General features: G+C 41.3%; 2 protein-coding genes across 4 annotated transcripts; one reads left to right on the top strand and one right to left on the bottom strand.

The window, feature by feature from the left end:
- Positions 1–5132: 5132 nt before the first annotated feature.
- LOC143521884 (ribosomal protein S6 kinase beta-2-like) lies at positions 5133–13174 on the top strand. 3 transcript variants are annotated; one of them, XM_077015357.1, is made up of 16 exons: positions 5133–5321; positions 7319–7373; positions 7699–7736; positions 7819–7933; positions 8059–8127; positions 8365–8512; positions 8949–9006; positions 9272–9372; positions 9833–9923; positions 10386–10476; positions 10888–10995; positions 11088–11150; positions 11313–11390; positions 11793–11900; positions 12154–12266; positions 12405–13174. In XM_077015357.1, the coding sequence occupies exons 2-16, from the start codon at positions 7320–7322 to the stop codon at positions 12559–12561; spliced, it is 1392 nt and encodes a 463-aa protein (XP_076871472.1). In that variant the 5' UTR covers positions 5133–5321; position 7319; the 3' UTR covers positions 12562–13174. The 3 variants fall into 3 exon arrangements, with proteins under 3 accessions (XP_076871472.1, XP_076871482.1, XP_076871463.1); XM_077015367.1 differs by having other exon boundaries at positions 5133–5340; XM_077015348.1 differs by lacking the exon at positions 5133–5321 and adding an exon at positions 6734–7222.
- A 276-nt stretch (positions 13175–13450) lies between these two features.
- On the bottom strand, positions 13451–15661 carry LOC143521878 (uncharacterized). Its single transcript, XM_077015336.1, has 2 exons — positions 15516–15661; positions 13451–14253 (listed from the first exon to the last, which is right to left on the bottom strand). The coding sequence occupies exons 1-2, from the start codon at positions 15565–15567 to the stop codon at positions 13454–13456; spliced, it is 852 nt and encodes a 283-aa protein (XP_076871451.1). The 5' UTR covers positions 15568–15661; the 3' UTR covers positions 13451–13453.
- Between the last annotated feature and the right edge of the window lie 4425 nt (positions 15662–20086).

Here is a 20086-nt window from a genome sequence, read left to right as displayed (position 1 = left end):
GCACGTTCTTCTTAGGAAAAACACTTTCATGATCTACATCCTTTTTATGAGGTAGTCAGTGAAACCATGCTTATGTCCAGAAACCACTCTACTGCAATACTAAATTCAGTTTGCTTCTCTTTTTGGTTATAATGAACAAGGCATGAAGTGCATCTGTGATGGACACCTGACATAACATACCAAGAAAATCAGCAGCTGTTTGCTTTCCCAAATGTACATTTCCCTGCAATCCTCCTGGCACATAACACATTCAATTGCTTTGTTTGTGCCAGGGGACAAAATCTTGATGTAGCATGTTTTTTGGTTTGAAAGCAACTGAGATGCTGTGAAATTCTGGAAAAAATGTATATTAATTGTGTAACTGTTACCACTTATGGAATCACCACTGGTTCTCCCGCAATGGAAGTAAAACTTTAGTGTGTGTATGATGCTGCTCTTTGCTCTGCACTGGTGCATCCTTAGTTTATGGGGTTTGCTCTTCTATTCTTTGTGAACAGCTCAAGATGTATTAATACCAGTGTTGAGTTGGTTGCTGGGGTGATTGTAGAAGAACATTCTGAAGCATAGTGGAAAACACCCTCATCTGATGTCTGCTCATTATGTCTCCAATCATGTAGTTTTGAACCATCTCTGTCGTTCTTGTAAAAAACTGAAATGGAAATAGAGCCTGTAATATACCCCAATTAGTCACGTTTTCATTGTTAATTCAGCTAATCCAGTAGAGACCATCATTATAGAACAAATAATGAGAAAATATTTTGCATGTTTATGGTGTATATATTACAGAGTAGGAGAAACAGGAACTGTGAAATCTATGAAAGAATTGAGCAGGACTACTTGACTGTGAGACATTCTGGATGTCATGACTAAACTGAAAGGAATCAGTTGTGACCTTGCAGTGTGGAACACATCTACACAACCTAGTAAACATAACTTTGTTACCCATTTGAATTCTGCCCCAGAGCCTTTTTGCTCTAAAAGTTCAAGGAGAAAACGATATAAATAATTTAAATCACATGAAATATGGGCATGTTAGTAGCATCGAAACATCTGTAGGAGAAAATATCACTTTTTATAAACACGTAGTTCTTCAGCTGAATAATAAGTTTTGTCACGGTCCGCCCCCTGACTCCTCCATCGGGGCTGTTTGTGGGTGTGGTTCTGTGAGTGTGTTGCCATCGCACCTGTTTCTTGTCTCATTACTGTTATGTGTTGCTCGTCTTTGTACTAGGCTGTTCCTGTTGAGTGTGATGCATGTTTGTCATAAATGTAAGCTTCTGTTCTGTGCTGCTGATCGCTAACGTACTGCTATACAATAAACATCTTCTTGTTTATAGCAATGACTCGGTCTCGGCATCCTACGTACCCCTAGTTACAGGTTGTAGTATTGTGTGATGTTATACTTACACTACTCACAAAATGTTAGGGATATTTGGCTTTTGGGTGAAATGTATGGAAATTGTAAAAAGTTCATGCTACAGTCTATCATGAATGTAAGGCATTTAAGTAGAAGCATGCAATAGTGATTTCCTCATCTGAAAAGCCAACAACAGTGCTGGGTATACCCCAACAAAAAATGTCAATGTCTCAATAATTTGTCATGTGCCTTTGAGCATCAATTACATTATGACAATGATATGCAATAATATGCTGTTCATAAGTTGACTTATTGTCTGCAGAGGCATGGCAACCCACTCTTCTTGCAGGATGGCCCTCGGGTCATTGATGTTCTGGGTTACAACCCTCTACACTGAGACTAGGCTGATCCCATAGATTTGCCCACTGGTCCCTCATCCAGTGTAAATGTTCACTGGATCCATGCAGGACAATAACACCTGTGCCTAGTGGTGTCGTCAGGTACCCTTGGAGGTCATATAGCGCACAAACCACTCTTATGTAAATGGTTTCGATTGGTCTGACTTAACACTTGGGTGCCTCTCACCTCCTTTAAATGTGTCTGGAGTTTTGTGGCATTTATCACTAGTTTCCACAGGGGCGGACATCAGTGTGGAATGTGACCAAAGTATGTGCAATTTTGTGCATTTCTGTCTCTCTGTATCTCTATTGCAACCTGCTGATGACAGTCAGTGACACTCTACGCTCAGTGGCCACTTCCGTCTGAGAACATCCTGTTTGAAGCCTCACAATGGCAAGGTAGTGTTGGTGTGAACTAGGTGTCTTCAACTAAGGATTTTCATAGTCGAATTAGATTCGTCAGATTTTCCCTTTAGTCGACTAATAGTCGAATCGGGTTGTTTTTTTTATTTTTATCTAGAGCACCTTAAACGGGATCCTGTTCTCATTCAGGACTTTTTTCCACTTCAAAGTAAAAACCTAAAACACTCAGATAAATGAATAAACATGGTAGGTTGGCTTTACTCAGCTTTTATTTTACTTATTTATTTTTTAATGAAACGTTAGAGAACATTAACAAAAAGTCACCGTCAGTGCGCAGTGCGCATATCGAACTGTAAGACAGGCACTGCAAAATGTCAAAAAATATATTTAAATAAAATATGCCTGCCTGAAAATATTTTAAAAATTGCCACACAACAACAAAAAAATTATAAGCAAAGGTTCAAGTAATGGGGTTTAAAAAGCAAACAACAACAAAAAATGTTTATAGGCCTACTTGCCGAGACGCACAGCTACAAGATGACACGACCAAAACGACAAACCTTGCCTTTCGCATTTTAAATGGTATGCCACGTTTGTTGTTGTGTGAAATGAAAGACGTTGATGACATAACTTACACTTTACTTTGCTTGATTCATCTTTATCTTTTTCAAAATACTCCCACTTTTGAAGTTTTTTTTGTCATTATAATCTCGACAGATGCTAACTACCCTGTAGCGTGTTCAGCTCCGCTCGTTTAGATTGCAGGGTGTGATTTATTAATGTGTAGTAAGGAATATGCCTATTGTTAATGCGCACACATCATTTAAAAATATTTATTAACAGAAATTAGGATGATTTTATTTGACAAAAGGCTATATATAACGAAAGAAAAAGACATTTCAACTAATGCTTAGCAGCATCCTTGGGCACCCCCATGCAGGTAGAATGGTACATTCGACTATGACGTTCATAGTCGACTAGGGGTATAGTCGACTATAGTCGAATCAGCGACTATTGCAGGTCACCCCTAGAGTGAACACTTTGATTAGGAGGACTGTTTAGCCACCAATTCTAGTTGAACCAGGAAATGTGCAAAAGGTACTAAAATACTGAACAGTTGGATATTCAAAGGTTTAGAAGAGAACACATTAAGTGCATTTTAGGTTCATTTTGAAATTTTACCCGAAAGTCATATATCCCTAAAGTTTTGTGAGTAGTGTTATTGTGTAATGGAGAGCTGATCCTTGAGGGGGCACTATTATGTTTTGGGGTAATGGGTGTGTTACAGGTGCACAAAAATAGGTTACATTGCAAGAGCATGTCGAGCTGCAAAACAAGACAACCTGGAGAGAAAAAAAGGAACCGAGCCACAGGAGTTCCAGCACATATATGTCACAAAGTTAGTCGTGAGGAAGACACTACAGAATCGGATGAACATGCATTCTCATTGTACAGTCTCGAAAGCCCAGGCGTGAAGAAAGTGAAGCCATTCCAAGTTGAAATGACAATTGAAGGTCATTCTGTTCTAAGCTGGACACTGGAAGTAAAGTCATGATCATGAATGAATCCGATTTCAGGACAATTTGAAAGACTGAACCTAAATTAGCATCCAAAGATCTGCTCTTAAACATATACAGGGTTGCCAACTCTCACGCATTGAGCGTGAGACACACGCATGTGACCGTTTTCACACGCTCTCACGCCACACTTCCGATATCTCACGCCGAATAAAAATATCCAGTTTATTTATCTACCCCCCCCCCCCCCCCCCGCTCAACAAAATACACTCGCCACCGGCTCCAGGTTAAAATCTCACTCCAAGCGAACGTCAAAAGTTGGCAACCCTGCGTATAGCTGTATACAAATCTGTATAGCTATGTCACAGAATTACACACATATTTAGGATTGCTGAACTATTAGCAAATTCCTACCAAATATGGCTCCACTTAATCCTTTGAACCAGTTTCTGAGGAAACACATGTCATAGCAAAAGCTACAAGAAGATGTTTTCTGGAAATCCAAACATAGATCAGTGGATGTTTGGTTCATTTTGACAAGAACCTAATACTGTCTTGTGAGTCATTACCTTACGAAGTAGGGGCGGTGTTGTCACACTAAATGGACGATGGCAGTGAAAGTTCATTGTGGTTTATGTCTCGCACATTGACATCTGCTGAAATAAGTCTAAGTTAGACAAGGAAGGTCGATCATTTTTGGAATTAAAATGTTCCATATCATATTGTGGCGTTGCCACTGGTGTATAGGGGTGGAGCATGGAGTTCGCTACCTCCCATGAGCACTTGCGGCACGAAGCGGTACGCTAAAGAGTGAATGTTCTTCGTTTAAATGTGATGGATTATGTTATTATGTGGTTTTTATTATGTGTTTTAGTCATACGTGTCTGTTCCGTACAGTTACTCCTGTTTATTTTAGCACTGTTAGGCTCACCGTGTTTATGTTATGTTGGAAGCGTAATGACCTGGTTTGAACGGTTTATGTAAAAGGGCGCATCAAAAACGTTGAGTGAATGTGTGACTTTTTCCCTTCTGTTCAGTAAAGCAGTCAATAAAGAGTTAGGATGAACAAACAAAACCTGTCTGGTATTCTCACTCCCGCCGACACGCTACAATATGTACCTATATGGATGAGTGTTTACTATATACATTAACCATAATTAAGCCACTTGTACTTTTCAGTGAAAAGAAGCAATTTTGCGATATGGTTTCCCCTCGTATTCAGAGATGTAAAATACTCATACGGTTATCTGTTCATTCTTCTACAACTGTGGGTTTTGGACACGTTAGACACCATGTGCATTTGACTGCTATTCATTTTCAAGAAAAGTGTTGTGATAATATTCAAATAATGCAATGGCAATGTAAAAAAAAAACTAGTTGTCGATCATATATACATAACTATGTCTTTCGTGAATGGCGAATGCAGAGCGCTGAGCCCAACTTCACCGCGCTCACGTTAAGCGACGCGCTGACGTCGCACACCGATTACGTCGCACACCGATGACGTCTCGCCGTGTCAACAGTGCCGCAGCAATATTTTCAGCTCAGAAACGATGTACAAGCGGGCGTTGCGGCTTTACTGATGCTTTACTGATAAGATAATATAGCATTAACATTTACAAGGAAGACTACGTTAAACTGTGGAACCAAGAAGTGAGTTTGGGACGCGGTTGAGGATAGCGCCAGGTAAACTGTCAGATTGGACGTGAGTTCGCTGGTTTGACGGGTGTGCTGGGTGTCAGTATGAGGCTGGTCAGCCCAACACACCCGCTCACTCACTCTGTGTTTCACACACTAACAACGCTTAATTTGCAGGATTCTCCATGTTTCCCTTTCATTTTGTCACGATAAACCTAGTGCATGATTTTGTAACATTATGATAGCCAGAACATACTGTTAGCAAGCTTGCTAACTTTGGTAAAATGTATGAAAAATGACGTCCTAGATAAGAGATGTTCACAAAGTTCAGTTCACGGTCCGTCGGTCATTTCAGTTATTGGCCTGGTTCGGGTGACACTGGTCGGGCAATGAATGTTAAAAACCTGAGAAATAACTTACAAGTATGTATACGTTCGTTAAATTGGTCGGACATCTAGCTGTATAACGATTAGCTTAAAAATATTCGTAATCATAGATTATGTTTAATTAACTTGTTGTTAATATATATAGTTGGCTTAAGTAAAAGCCCAGCTTTGTGTCCTCTTAGAAAGAGTATTCTGCAAACCACATTCACCTAGACGTTTTTTTCTTTTACACAGCTCATCAGTCTCGGTGAATAACGTAGCCTATACAAAGTTAAAATAAACACACACACAACATATATAACTAAGACTACAACGTACTACACATGGACGAGAAACAGGCTGTTTTGCAATTATAGAGCCCCGAAGGACTTCTACTCGATACACACTGTTGTGCGTGTTGCATATCGCGGCCTTTACTCCATATCTTCACGGAGCAGATGTGCCATCTGTAGTGTAGTGAACATATCTGTAGTGTAGTGAACATATCTGTAGTGTAGTGAACATAACTGTAGTGTAGTGGACATATCAGCACGAACAAGCTGAAAGTCGACACCGACCCTCTGGGCGTCAGTCATAAAAGACCTCGCGAAGACCTTTCACACGATTAAAAAGACATATTTTGTGTAACAGAGGCTTTATATATATATATAAGTTATACCCCTATAGAGCTTGCTTTTCAATGTCTAAGCTTAAATAGGTTAAACAAAGTAGTCTACACAGAAAAATACTCAGCTGCTTTTTGCTTTAGCATTCAGTACAGACTTGTGTCAATGACAATGCCCTGATCAGTAAGCATTGTAGTGGATACACTGCTTTGTTTTCTAAACATATGACTCTGTGCTTTTTCCTAGAATTGCTGCACAGTGGTGGGGCACCAATATTTTACCATTTGTTGCTACGACTTTCATATAAAACAAAGCTGCTCTTAAATCTACAATTTGATGTCCCATTTAAACTCTGCTGTAGCTGGTTGACACACTGCACTCTTTTGAAACTGAAATGTCAATTGCCTTGTAGTGAGGTGAGGTAATGATTGTATTTGTGGTTAGTTTAATTTCCAGTGATTCAGAATGTCCTGCCTCTCAGATGACTGACATCTCATTAACTGAGCTTGTGGGTGTGGAGGTTTGCAACTGGATAAACTTGAGAGCTAGTTTGTAGCACAAAAATGTGAATCAGCCCACTCAGTTTAGAGACTGGCTCTATAAGTAGCCTGAGAGTCACAAGTATTTGTCACTGTAGTTCTTCTTATTCCTTCCTATGTAACTTTTCCAGAATTCCCAGCTCCCCTAGGTTATCTCCTCCCAAATTCAAGAATGACTCATAAACTCATAAACCGATACTGTGCTGGAAGAACAAGCAGCCGATCTGTGGCAGTTCGCGATTGTAACTGCACTCGCGTATTCAGACGAGACTTCTCGTCACTGCATTTTCTCACACGTCCAGCACAGTTTAATTTAGCCTGTGTGTCCATAATACCGCCAAGTCAAGACCTGATGAACACGGCCCAGCAGTGGACAGCCCAGTGTAGGGAGCTTCCATGTTCTGCTCTGCCACAGACCAGTAATTACACACTTGCTGCATTGTCTTATGGATCAGACACTGTGGAAAGTTGGATTTCTCAGTTTTTCTCTTAAGCGTTGAACTTTTTTTCTTTAGGATGGCTGGTGTTTTTGATATCGACCTGGAATCTGAGGATGTAAGCGATACTGAGGTGAGAGAGCACGACCGCCTACCGGCCTCCTGTCAGAGACACTCAAACAGACACTTCGATCTGAAACATCATTCTCATAAAATGGAGCATAAATGGAGTGGTAATTGTAACCATGAGCTCTGATAGTGTTGACTTATTCTGTACCGCAGTGAAAGTTGATAAAGGGTGAGAATATAACTAGAAACTGCACAATGTCTTAATGTCTTTGGTTATGACTGTTTGGTTACATTAAAAGGCTGAATCAAGATCGACCACTAACCTTTGATTTTATCATCAGTCAATGTTTTTCTTCAGTCAATATCTGACAGCGTTTATTTGTTTTTAGGATGAAGTTTGTAACTTCACAGTGGCAGAAACAGAGCCGTATGTATCTGATTTGTGACGGTTAAGACTCAGGAGTGTACATTTGAGAAAATGGCTATTTTCAAAATGATCTCTTTAACAGTCCAGAAACTGAAGAGGTGGAGCTAACCAGCGAGAGTGTTAATCGGGACAGTGAGAGGGTGGGACCAGACTGCTTTGAACTCCTCACTGTACTGGGAAAGGGAGGCTATGGCAAGGTGTGTGAGAAACCACTGTGCGTTGTGTGTACACGCGGGTGTGTGGGACCGTATAGGCAGGTGTGTGGCTGTTTCTGCACAAGTGCTGTATGTGCAAACATAATTCTCCCAACCTCTTTGTTTAGGTCTTTCAGGTTCGAAAAGTGCAAGGAAGTCAGACTGGTAAAATATTTGCCATGAAAGTATTGAAAAAAGTAATTTTTAAATTATTATTACTACGATTACTATGATTATTATTATGGAAACAATGGAAGAATGAAGATAATAACTTGATGTCTGTCTCTCACACTCTCAAACATGCTCTCCAACATGGTCACTCGCACATCCCGGCCCCTCCCTCTCTCTCTCTTTCTTTCTTCTCTCTCTCTCTCTCTCTCTCTCTCTCTCACACACACACACACACACACAAATGAACATACACTCACATCTAGGCAAAAATCGTGCGCAATGCAAAAGACACTGCACACACTCGGGCGGAGCGGGAGATCTTGGAGACTATACGGCACCCCTTCATTGTGGACCTGTGGTATGCCTTCCAGACTGGAGGGAAACTATACCTCATACTGGAGTGTCTAAGTGGTAAGGCTATGGGTGTGTGGGTGTGTCTGTGTGTATATATAGATATGTGTGTCTATATGTAAACACTTGAATTGTTAACACTTATGAGCAGGTGACGTTTATGTTGCTTAGGTCTACTGTTTGCAGACTAATTCACTCATACGAAGTGTGATGTGTTAATTGAACAGTGCCCAGGTGCTCAGTTCTGACTGACAAATTAGTCTTGTGTGTTACAGCAGGATTCCGTGCAGGACTTGTGTACCATTACAGTTTTCACAAGCAAAATCAATGCATGATTTGTAACTGTATAATTTACTGAGTCTGTTACTAAGAATGTCAATTAGGTCAATTAGTATTAACCATGTGGTATTTTTCTATAATGAACCAGCAAATATATGGTACAGTCTTTCTTGGCCTCCATGAGATAATTTTTCAATACCCTTTTAATAAATGGCAGGTGGTGAGCTGTTTATGCAGCTAGAAAAAGAAGGGATCTTCATGGAAGACACAGCCTGGTAAGAATCGCCATGGGAACTTCAGCCGTGTAATGAAGAGAAAGCAGTCTGGTGTTCTCTGCTGAAAATGACAGATTAATGTAGCATTAGAAACTGTATTTAGAAACCATTAATAAGTCATTCAAACCCAGTGCATTATATCATGTGAAACCTGCAGTGGTGTCAGAACTGTGGAACTGACAGACCCGAGTGGGTTGCTTGGTCAGACATTTGACGTTTCATTGCTGACGGACTTATGTCTGGTAATGGAACTTTGTGTTGTCAGTTTCTACCTTGGCGAGATAACGCTGGCGCTCGGCCACCTCCACTCTAATGGGATCATCTACAGAGATTTAAAGCCAGAGAACATCATGCTCAGTCATGAAGGTACGTCAAGCCGAAACCGGAACGCCGACGCCCAGAACCTGCTCGGCAGGCTGCGTCACGACTTTGATGTGAATACCAAAGCTACAACACAATGTTCATTGTTGCCAGAGCTTAACTATATTCTAAAACTTTGTGTTTGGGATTATTTTGGGGTCCCTCAAAGCTACAGATCTTTCTGACCATTCGAACCTCACTGGCATTTTAAGAATAAAGTGTGGTCCTGGTCGTCACGCCGTTCTGTTCAGTTCTGCAGATATATCTGCAAGGCATGAAGCTTTCGCAGCCTTCTAAAGCTAATCCCTCATTTAAAGGAAGGAGCTGCAGTGAATCACAGCTTAAGGAATAAAACGTCTACTTACTTGGAGTTATGTTTGGGTGCAGACGCAAGCTATCTTTTTATATAGCTATATTTTATATGTAACACACCGGGCACGTGACATGTAGTCTTCCCTTCCTTAAGGCCATATTAAGCTCACGGACTTTGGCTTGTGCAAGGAGTCCATCCATGATGGCACGGTCACGCATACATTCTGCGGCACCATCGAGTACATGTGAGTAGTGGATGGTTTTACGGTGGTCGTCCAATTTTTGTTTACATGTACTGAGAATGGGGTGGTTCATAAATTCTATTGTAATAGAATTCAGCCACAATAAAAGAATCATAATAAAAGAGATTATCACTGTGTAGAATCAGCGTTAGACTGTGAAATCTACTCTGTGGAACTGCGGGGCATTTTAATGTTTGTGCAAAGTACAAAAAACTATCAAACTGTCTTCTCAAATCTGTGCTAGAGGGCAACAAAGGAGTTAGTTTTTGCATGCAGAATGCATTCATGCTCATGTTTGATGCTCAAATGTTCCTAAAATGGCCAAGATTGTTGCTTCACACACTAATCAGTAATGTCACCCGTTGTACTTGTACTTTAATCAATATCGGTGGGTTGATGGAGAGAACATGAGAGTCTTTGGGTTTAGGGGTGGGGCTAAGCGTGTCATGATGTCTGGTGTTTCAGGGCCCCAGAGATCCTGATGCGCTCAGGACACAACAGGGCAGTGGACTGGTGGAGTCTGGGGTCGCTGATGTACGACATGATGACTGGCTCGGTGAGAGAGACACGCACTTCCCAAACTGAACAGGCTTCATCCAGGCTCTCAAGTGCCCGATCATCAGGGGATCTCAAGTTCAATCCCTGAATCCCTTACTCTCCCCTGTCAATCACAATGACATTGGCCAGTCATGGGCATCTGTGAACTCATTCATTTGAAAGGGGCGGGTAGTGCTGTCCAATGGGTGTGATATGCTCCCCTCTGATGTTGCTTGGGGGATGTGGTGATTGGTTGCAGGTGCCTGATTTTTTGTTTATAAAATAATAACTGTTTACTTAAAGTACAATGGCATTTTTAAGTACTGAATGAATTTGGGGAATTCCACATTTGTGTTCAGAAGTTTCCAACATACTCTTACGGCCTGTCATCTCTCTAAAGGAGAGTTTCTCTTTTGTTTTTCACTCTTAGCCTCCATTCACGGCTGAAAACAGGAAGAAGACCATCGACAAAATCCTGAAGTGTAAACTCTCCCTTCCCCCATACCTCACGCCTGATGCTAGAGACATGATCAAAAAGGTCTGGACTCAGCGGGGTGTACTCCCCTTCTCCGCACCTGTATTTTTTGTTCCAGAAAAATACCTTTTTTACCATAATTTTTCACTTCACAGCTTTTGAAGAAGAACCCATCTCAGAGGTTGGGCTCTGGAAAGGCTGACTGCTCTGATATACAGGTACCTGCTAGCAATATGCTCCACACACACACACACACACACACACACACACACACACACACACACACAGTATATATCATAAAGAATCATAGAAAATCTCAGGTTGGATTACAGTTATTTTTGTTTGCTTTCATAAACCTATTTTACCCTTGCATCTTGCAGAAGCATCCTTTCTTCCGACACATCGGCTGGGATGACCTGCTGAACAAGCGCCTGGAGCCCCCCTACAGGCCTCCGCTGGTACTGCGGTTCTAACTTTCCATCCCTGCAATGCCTGTGCTTTTTCTTCTCTCTCCATCATCTGTTCACTCCCAGTGTCAATTTCTATCTGTTGTCCGTCTCCTCGGGAGGCTCAGGGTCCCGCAAAACTAAACAAGTTTTTTCTGAGTGTCCACAGATTTGGTTGTGGTCTCATCCCATTGGATGTCATTAGCACATACAGTAGACAGGAGTAACCCTGCCTGTGGTTTTCTGGGTAGTGCAAGTCAGTGATTAAGTTTGTTTATGTGGTGCACATCATTTCAATGAATGCCAGTTTAGCAAAATTTCAGCTGTCCTGCCATAGATCTCGAGAGTAGTGTAGTAATTTCAAAATAAAAGCCTGTCTCTGCGCTATCTTTCTCTTTCCACTGCCACCTGCAGCATTCAGAAGAGGACGTCAGTCAGTTCGACAGTCGCTTCACCAGACAGACTCCTGTGGACAGCCCCGATGATGTAACCCTGAGTGGCAGTGCTGATCATGCTTTTGCTGTGAGACACACACACACACACACACACACACACACACACACACCCCAACACTCTTCTAGGGGCTTTCATACCAAAAAAAAACAATAAATTATATGATTCACACATTTCTTAAATGAAATGACACGTAACCATTTGTCCTGATATTAATCATCATTCCAATCCCTACATCAAACTAAAACACGTGTTGCCATGGGTTGCAAGGCCTGCTGATAATGTGTGTGTGTGTGTGTGTGTGTGTGTGTGTGTATGATAGGGCTTCACGTATGTGGCCCCCTCGGTGCTGGAGAGTCTGAAAGAAGGGTTCTCGTTAGAGCCACGATCCCGACCCATCCGCCGACATAACAGCAGCCCGCGCACACCCATCAGGTCTCTGATACTTCCTGCAGGACTTTCCGCAAGACTTATAGAGCTGTGCCACAGTGGGGCGTGGTGCTATGGTGTTCTGTATGCTTATCTTTGTTAATTCCTCTCATCACCCGTTGCTTTCTCTCATTCTCTCCACAGTCCTCCAAAGTTTTCTCTCACTGACCCCTTCAAGAACAGTGTTGACAAAGACGAAGAGCCTCCAGTTCAGAAGCTGCCCCTGCCCCTCGAGAACTGCGCCACACAGCCAATAAGAACACCAGGGCGAAACAAGAAACAGAAAGGCCATCGGAAATGAAACCACCCGTCGTTCGAGCATTCGGCATTCTTCAAAGGGGTTTTGCCTGAACCTCGCTGTCCGTTTTCGAACTGACTGATCAGACCCAAACCAAAGCATCATGATGCAACGCTGGGGTGGTGACTGCGTCATGAGTGGTATGGTTGGAGTACGTTATATCATGATGGAAGCTGAACGTGACTAATTGCAGTGAACCTTTTGTGTTTTTGGGAAGCTTTTCTGGAAAGCTTTTCTATTGAATGAGTTCATGTGCAACAAGAAATTGCTGTTGAATCATTGTATGTTTGGTTGTGAAAACCTAAATCTGTAAATTAGTGTCGACTCCGTTGTTCTGTTTGCTGTAAATGGAAACCTTTAAGTTACACGTATCGTGTAAAAAGAGAAATGCCAACAGGTGTCTTGTGTAAAACCGAAAACCGACAGTCATTACTGGCTATTGTACCTACAGGAATACAAGAGACGTATATATTATTACAAAAATTTGTTACTATTTACAATTAATATATTGACTGGATTGTAATATTTTTAAAGCTTAATTTACCCTGATTATATTTAATTTTGGTGACATTTAGGGTGGTTGCTTGAAAAAATAAATATATCGAGTAAAAGGAGACTGATGTTCTGAAACAAATTGGACTATTTTGCATATTCTACAAATGTCTTTTATTAAGATTGGTACATACAGTCATTTCAATTTGCAACATACCTTTATAATTACAAACCTTTTTTTTTTTTTTTTTTTGCTTATGGCTTTTTTAAAAATACATTTTCAAAAACAAAACAAAATCTTGCAGAAATTATCCCTTAATAAATCCCTTGAAACCGAGCAACTAATGCACCCACCCCCCCCCCCCCTCCCCCTCACTCCCCCCCCCCCCCCTCCCCCAAATGTTCACAGTGGCGTCACGTCTTCCTCGTCCTCCGTCTCTGAGCTCTCATCCCCTAACAGGATGGGTGACATTTCTTCCCCCTCTCTGTGATCCTCCTCCTCCATCTTCCTCCTCTCCTCTCCCTCCTTCCTCGCGGATTCCACCGCATTGCCACTTTCCATGCTGGAGTCATCGTCGTCCGACGAGTCGTCTTCCTCCTCATCCTCCGTCCCTCTCAACCTGTCCTTTTCTCCCTCCACATCTTTCTCCACCCCCTCCCCACCTCCTCCCACGGCCACCACGGCCTCTGGCGCCTCTTCATCGCCTGGCTGCTTCTGTGGCCGCCGGATCTGCGTGGCCGCAGAGGCCCAGGCCAGCCGCACACTCTCCACCACGCTCGTACGCAAGCCTCTGAGTGAGCGCTGCTCTGGATTGCGGCTGTACCATCGGAATAAGGCGAACAAAACGATGGAAATGCATATCAGGATAATCAGTATTACCACCCATGTACCTACTTTTTGTTTAGTGGTGGAATTTGTTGATGGACTAGTGTTAACCGATGTACAGTGTTGTCCGCACGTAGTTTTAGAATAAGCAGTGGCCTCTCCTCTGGTGATCGTGGGCGTTGGTTTTGATGGACTCGGGTTGTAATTGGCAGCTGTAGGAGTATTGTTTGTATGCATCGGAGGTGGGTTCTTTGTGGTGCTCATCGAGGTTGTGTGGGAAAACGTTTGGTTTGCAGTGGTAGTGCTCGTCATGTTGTCACTCTTTACAGCGACAGTTGGTAAAACCAGACACAGGAAAAGATAGGGATTCATAGTGCCTGTGAAAAGGAGAATAGATATGTGCCATGCATTAACATCAATCCAGAGTGCGTTGAGCCTTTTGAGATTATAATCTCACAAGTAATATGTTATCGTGTAGCTTTAAATCTGCTGATGGTACAACAGTAGTGTCGTGCAGCTTCAAAAGGTGTATGCCACTCTGAACGGTTGGGAGATGCAGACCTCAAACGTTGGTGTGACAGAACAGATGTAGACGTTTGATTCTTTTGTGTTGCCAACAGGAAACCACCACTTTGGAAGCAAACGCAGCTGAACGGGGAGGACACGTGTCTAGGTGACACCGTTGCACTACACCAAATTTTTTAAATCTGCTTCATGCTGAGCATGTGTATTAACATTTATTGCATTGATGTAATTATTTATTTAAGCTAACGTTCTGTCCCTAAGCACAGGACGTGGCCTTTTTACTGGTCGGTGTTTGACACAAACTGTTCATCCATGTCGTGCAGAGAGCAACCCGCATATTTTGGCGCGCAGGCTGTGAGGTACAGACAAAGAAAAAAACAGTACAATGCATGCTGCTTCCTGCCCTTGTGCGTGCAAAGCACTGCTCTTAACTGTTGAGCAGCGTTCCTTGTTGCTAAATTTACCATATTACCACAAAACAAATTAAATCATAATTATGCTGTTGGTTGTCATGCCATCATATTTTTCGAACTGCATCAGTTTCTAGTGATGAGGTAAAGGACTCAATGTTAATTAGTAATAGTTAATCTGTTCTACATAACATCACCATAGAAGCTTTCAAGATATATAGTTTTTTCTCCTGTTGTAAACTCACACTGCAATGATTAATTGTCATATTATTTTTATACTGCATTAATTTTCAACCAGCATATGTTACACATTTTCCCCATGTTTAATTCTGAATGAGACATAACTGACCTAGATGTTACAATTTTATATATCCACTATATAACTCGTTACACAGTAAACATACTATTAGAGTTATGCAGTTAGAGTTGCAGAGTAAATGAATGTGATTAGAGTTATGCAATTAGAGTTATGCTATGACTTTACGTTTATCATATGTGTAAAGCGAGACGTATGATGGTGGCATTAGGTAAGCCAAGGGGTTAAAACAACACAAGAATAGGTGCAACTAACTGCAGAGAAAAATCGTACCGTACAACCCTAAAATTAGGCTGAATGTGTGTATATATATATATATAATATTTAACCCTAATTAAAGAGTCATTGGCTTGTTTGTGGTTTGAAAAGAATAGCTGGTTATACTCACTTGTCTTTGACTTGAGAGCGAAGAATGTGACAGGAAGAGCCGTAGAGCGCATATGTAGGCCCCGCGATGTGTGTGAGAGGTGGAAGACGTTATCAAAGAGTTCAGAGGAGGTGAGAGAGGAAACACAATGAAAGAAGAGCCAGATGAAGGACACAATCTGTGTGATTAATTGTTTCACATGTTTAGTCAAGTTTCCAATTTTTAGCACCTAGAGAGGGAAAGGTTATTGCAGCAAACTAAAACTTATTTGTTTATTCCTGCATAGCACATCTGTGCATTGAACCATCAGTCAGCTAATGTCAGTGTAGATATAACTAGTAGTACTGTAGTGTAAAGTGATAACAGTGTGTAAGTAGTGGAAGTCTCATGTTGTACTTTCAAACATAGTGTCTAGGGTGGCTAACTTGGTTTTATTCATTTGTGTTTATTTTCTACTTGAAAAACAACTGGTACACCAAATCTACCAAAAAACATATTTGCCAAAACTGTCAGTTTGACCTGCAATCTATATTCCTGACAGTAGCATAAGAGACATGCTATAGATCAGGTTGTGCAATTGGCATGAATCCACTGAGCCCAAATCAAAGCAGCCATTAGGAGCCAGGGGTCAACTAGCGCTTGTGCGTGCATACTCTAATCAGTCGAGTGCAATCTGTCCAAGTTTAGAGAGATTTGCAAATGCAGTGGTGGATATACAACCAAAAAAAATTTTAAAAGACAAGTAAATATAATATGACAAATGACAAAAAGCAAACAGAAATGAAATATTTAAACCAAGCCTGAGATAAAACAAGTGTAAACATTGGGATGGCTTTTCAGAGGTAGAACAGACTCTAAATCTACTTTGAGTTAGCCACTAGGTAGCTAATTATTTCTGCTGGATTACACCCGCCAGATAATTTTAGTTGATTTTGGACAATAAACAACGCCAAAATATTTACAGTAACAGTCATTTCTCATTTTACTTGATGGCGATGCTAGGTCTACTCTTTATTTTTATGTTGAAAGATTTTCTGAGTGCCCAAGCAGTGTTATCAGTTTGACGTTTCTCCTGATATTGATGTGCAGGTCTACGTGTGCTCTCACAGCTAAATTTTTTCATGAGTGGTTTACTCTTTATTTAGCACTACATACGTTATCAAAGAAATTCCCAAGCACTGAAATATGCATGTGCTCAAATATTGTTATAGATTACATTGATTGGATATTCATATTGATATTCCACAATGTGCACAGCGGAGAGAGACTATGGAGACGCAGGTAGTTTGAATTTTGACGTCCACTGTCTTATGGGTCTTTGATTTCAGACTCCTACCCCCTCCTGTTTCCGTGATTTTCTTTGTATGTGAGTTATTTTTTTCTCAGTCTAATGAGCCAGAAGGATTTTTCTAGTCATGTTTCTTAGTTGAAATAAAAAAAAAAGTCCTCCACATTTACCCGTCTGTGCAGTGAGAACACACACACACAAACACACATGTGTGATCACTAGGGGGCTGTGACACACACATGCCCAGAGCGGTGTGTAATCCTAGCCCGGCACCCAGGGAGCATTTGGGGTTAAGTGCCTTGCTCAAGGTCACTTCAGTCATGGCCTGGGGCCTGGGAATCGAACCCCACAACCCTCCAGTCACCAGTTACCTAACCACCAGACCATGACTTTCTTAGGTTTTCTGAATTTGACTTATTAATTAACAAGACCACACACATTTTGAGTTCACCACAATGAGTTATCAGCACTCTACCTTGGCATTCTTATCATGGCATTTTGTTCTCGTGCCATTACATACATATCTGTTGGCACACTGGTTTGAAACCTACTTTTCTGATCTGGATGTAAGAGTTCTGGGTGTTCCTTTGTTCACACTCCAGGATAAATACTGTTTTAGCATTTTAGGTCTTGGGCTCCTTCCCTGTCTAGGGTTCCTTCCCTCATTTTTGCTTGAGGGATCTCCCAGTGAACACTCGTCTGTCTCACAACAAGACCAGGGTGTGTTCCTTACCTTACCTTCACCTTAGGGTGACCCACCATGTTAGGCCAGTGGTTTGTAGATCTGCTGAATGTTAATGTTCAAGAAGACAATTATGGCTGTGTGTCTGAAGTGTCAACAAATCCACAGGCCTGGTCACAGAGATTTTATGTTCTTGTCCGAGGATCATTAAACATCCCAGCATTTGATATTTATCTCTCTTGGCAATTCTGTCTATAAATGTATGATGACTAACAAAAAGTCAATGTTGCCATGTGCATTTTGGTTATTTGTTACTCTGGTGCCATCTACTGGACTGAAAGTCTTTGACCCAAGAGTGTTTTTCCTGAAGAGTGCAGCTTCAGTGCGCCTCTATTGAGTCAGTGTTGCTTGGGAGGATGGAGTGATCAGTACAGGTGCTCAACTCATAGTAGCAGTGTGGACAGACTTTGAAAATGAGGCCTGTTTGGGTTTTCATATATGCTGCAGGTCAATCATGGCAATGTGTTCAGATGTGTCCAGTGGGTTTTGACTAAAGATCATGTAGGCCTACTGTTTTTTTATGGCTATCAAATAATGATTGATTAAATAAGATTGATTATTTATTCAGTTCCCCTGCCTTCGCCCGGAGATGCTGGGATTGGTATAGTATGTGGGATACAGGTATAGTATGTGAACATCAATTTAAACAACCATTGATTTAAACATACATACATAGCTCACGTGCCAGTGATTAGCATGTGACTCCAGCAGGCTTATCTATACCAGCATAACTAAAGGGAGGGGCCTGGAGGTGACCACAGTCATGGGGCTAACTGAGCCTTATAGGTCTACAGAAGAATTTTAAAATCAACTCGATATTTAACCGGAAGCCAGTATAATATGATAGACTAATATGATAGAATTTTCTAGCCCTAGTTAAGCTAAATACTGTTTTAAATAGTCTTGGATTGTTTTTATGTTTTTCTATTAAAGTATGAGGATTTTGCAGTATTGAGGGCATGCTTATATTCAATAAGGTTTTTTCCCATGAAAATCTGTATACTTCTAACTTAGAATTTAGCCATTTATGCTCCAGGATCCGTGCAGCTCGTTTGAGACTACGTGTATGCTCGTTGTACCAATGCGCCATTCTTCTCTCACTGATTCTCTTACATCACAATGGTGCAACCTTGTCTAAAGCTGGACAAATAGAAGTCTCAACATGCTTGGTAATATGCTCTAGCCCACAGGCGTCAAACTCAAGGCCCATAGGCCAAATGTGGCACGCTGCGTCATTTTATTTGGCCCGCGAGAGCTTAAAAGGGCTAAGAAAAAATAAGTAAAATACATACAGTGTCCAAAAACTACATTTCCCAGAATTATGTTACTCGCAAAGTGACGGCATCGCAATACTGCAGTGTTTCCACATCGATGCGATTTTCCCAATAAGTGTAATTGAGAAATATAAATAATGTCTAGGAAGAGAAAAATGCAGATGGAAGGGTGTTTGAAGAAAGATGGGAAAGCAAATAAATGTTTCTGCTTCAAGGAGAAAAACCAGTATGTCTTTTGTGTTATGAAGTAGTGGCAGTACCTGCAAAAGCACATACTTCACTCAAAATGATTTGTTTTTGAGTCAAAAGCAAATATTTAGGTCAAACAATTTGTCAGTGCCATCAGAATATCTAGTCTGTGTGCCTTAGCTATGTTGTCAGTGCAGACTGTAAGTATATTCTGATGGAAACTAGCTATGTTTTTTATTTCAAGAACGCTGCTGTGCTATATCAAATGAAACAATACATGTTACACACAGAGGTGAGTAGAGTATTCAACAATTTTACTCATGTAAAAGTACTGTTACTTGAACCAAATTTTACTCAAGTAAAAGTATGCATCCAAAAATTTACTTGAGTAAAAGTAAAAAAATACTTTGATTATAAGAGTTATGGTGGGGTAACATATAACATTTACTTATGTGAACAATAATTAAAGTGCGGCGCGAACAGCGCGAGCACTTGACACATAACACTCACAACGGCACGAGCTTTAGACAAAGACGAGCACAAGACATTGCGCAAGCGCACATTAAATAGGTGATTAACACATACCCTCGTGATCACGAGACAAAGCCAGGCCCGTAGCTAGCATTGTGATGGGGGGGATCTTTTTCCCCCAAAACTTCATTTGGCTCTCTACTCCAATGCCCCCTAAATACACGAGCACATTTCAAACCTTTTAATTTAGACATATTTTATTCATTATAAGCAAGGTTGCCAACTTTTCAAAATCACTAGGACTGAGATTTGATTTGGGGGCGGGGGGCGGGGTGTGTGTCAAACGTTGACCGGGAGTGTGGGGGGTTATGTCTTATATGTTTCCTCTATGCTGCGCCTAAAACGATCGATCACCAGTGGTTGGCACCAGAGCGAACTAGTAACTCATTGAATCATAGATGTAGATCGGAGATAAATAAACTAGATTTTTTTCAGCGTGAGAAATCGGATGTATGGCGTGTGAGTGTGTGAAAAAGGTCAAATGCGGTTTACGCTCATTACGCTCATTGCGTGAGAGTTGGCAACACTGTTATAAGTTTGTTGTGAGTCTTTTGTTGCTGACCTACCT

This window comes from Brachyhypopomus gauderio, chromosome 1, assembly GCF_052324685.1.
Source record: "Brachyhypopomus gauderio isolate BG-103 chromosome 1, BGAUD_0.2, whole genome shotgun sequence".
Taxonomy (NCBI): Eukaryota; Metazoa; Chordata; class Actinopteri; order Gymnotiformes; family Hypopomidae; genus Brachyhypopomus; species Brachyhypopomus gauderio.
This window is presented reverse-complemented; position numbering and strand designations above follow the sequence as displayed.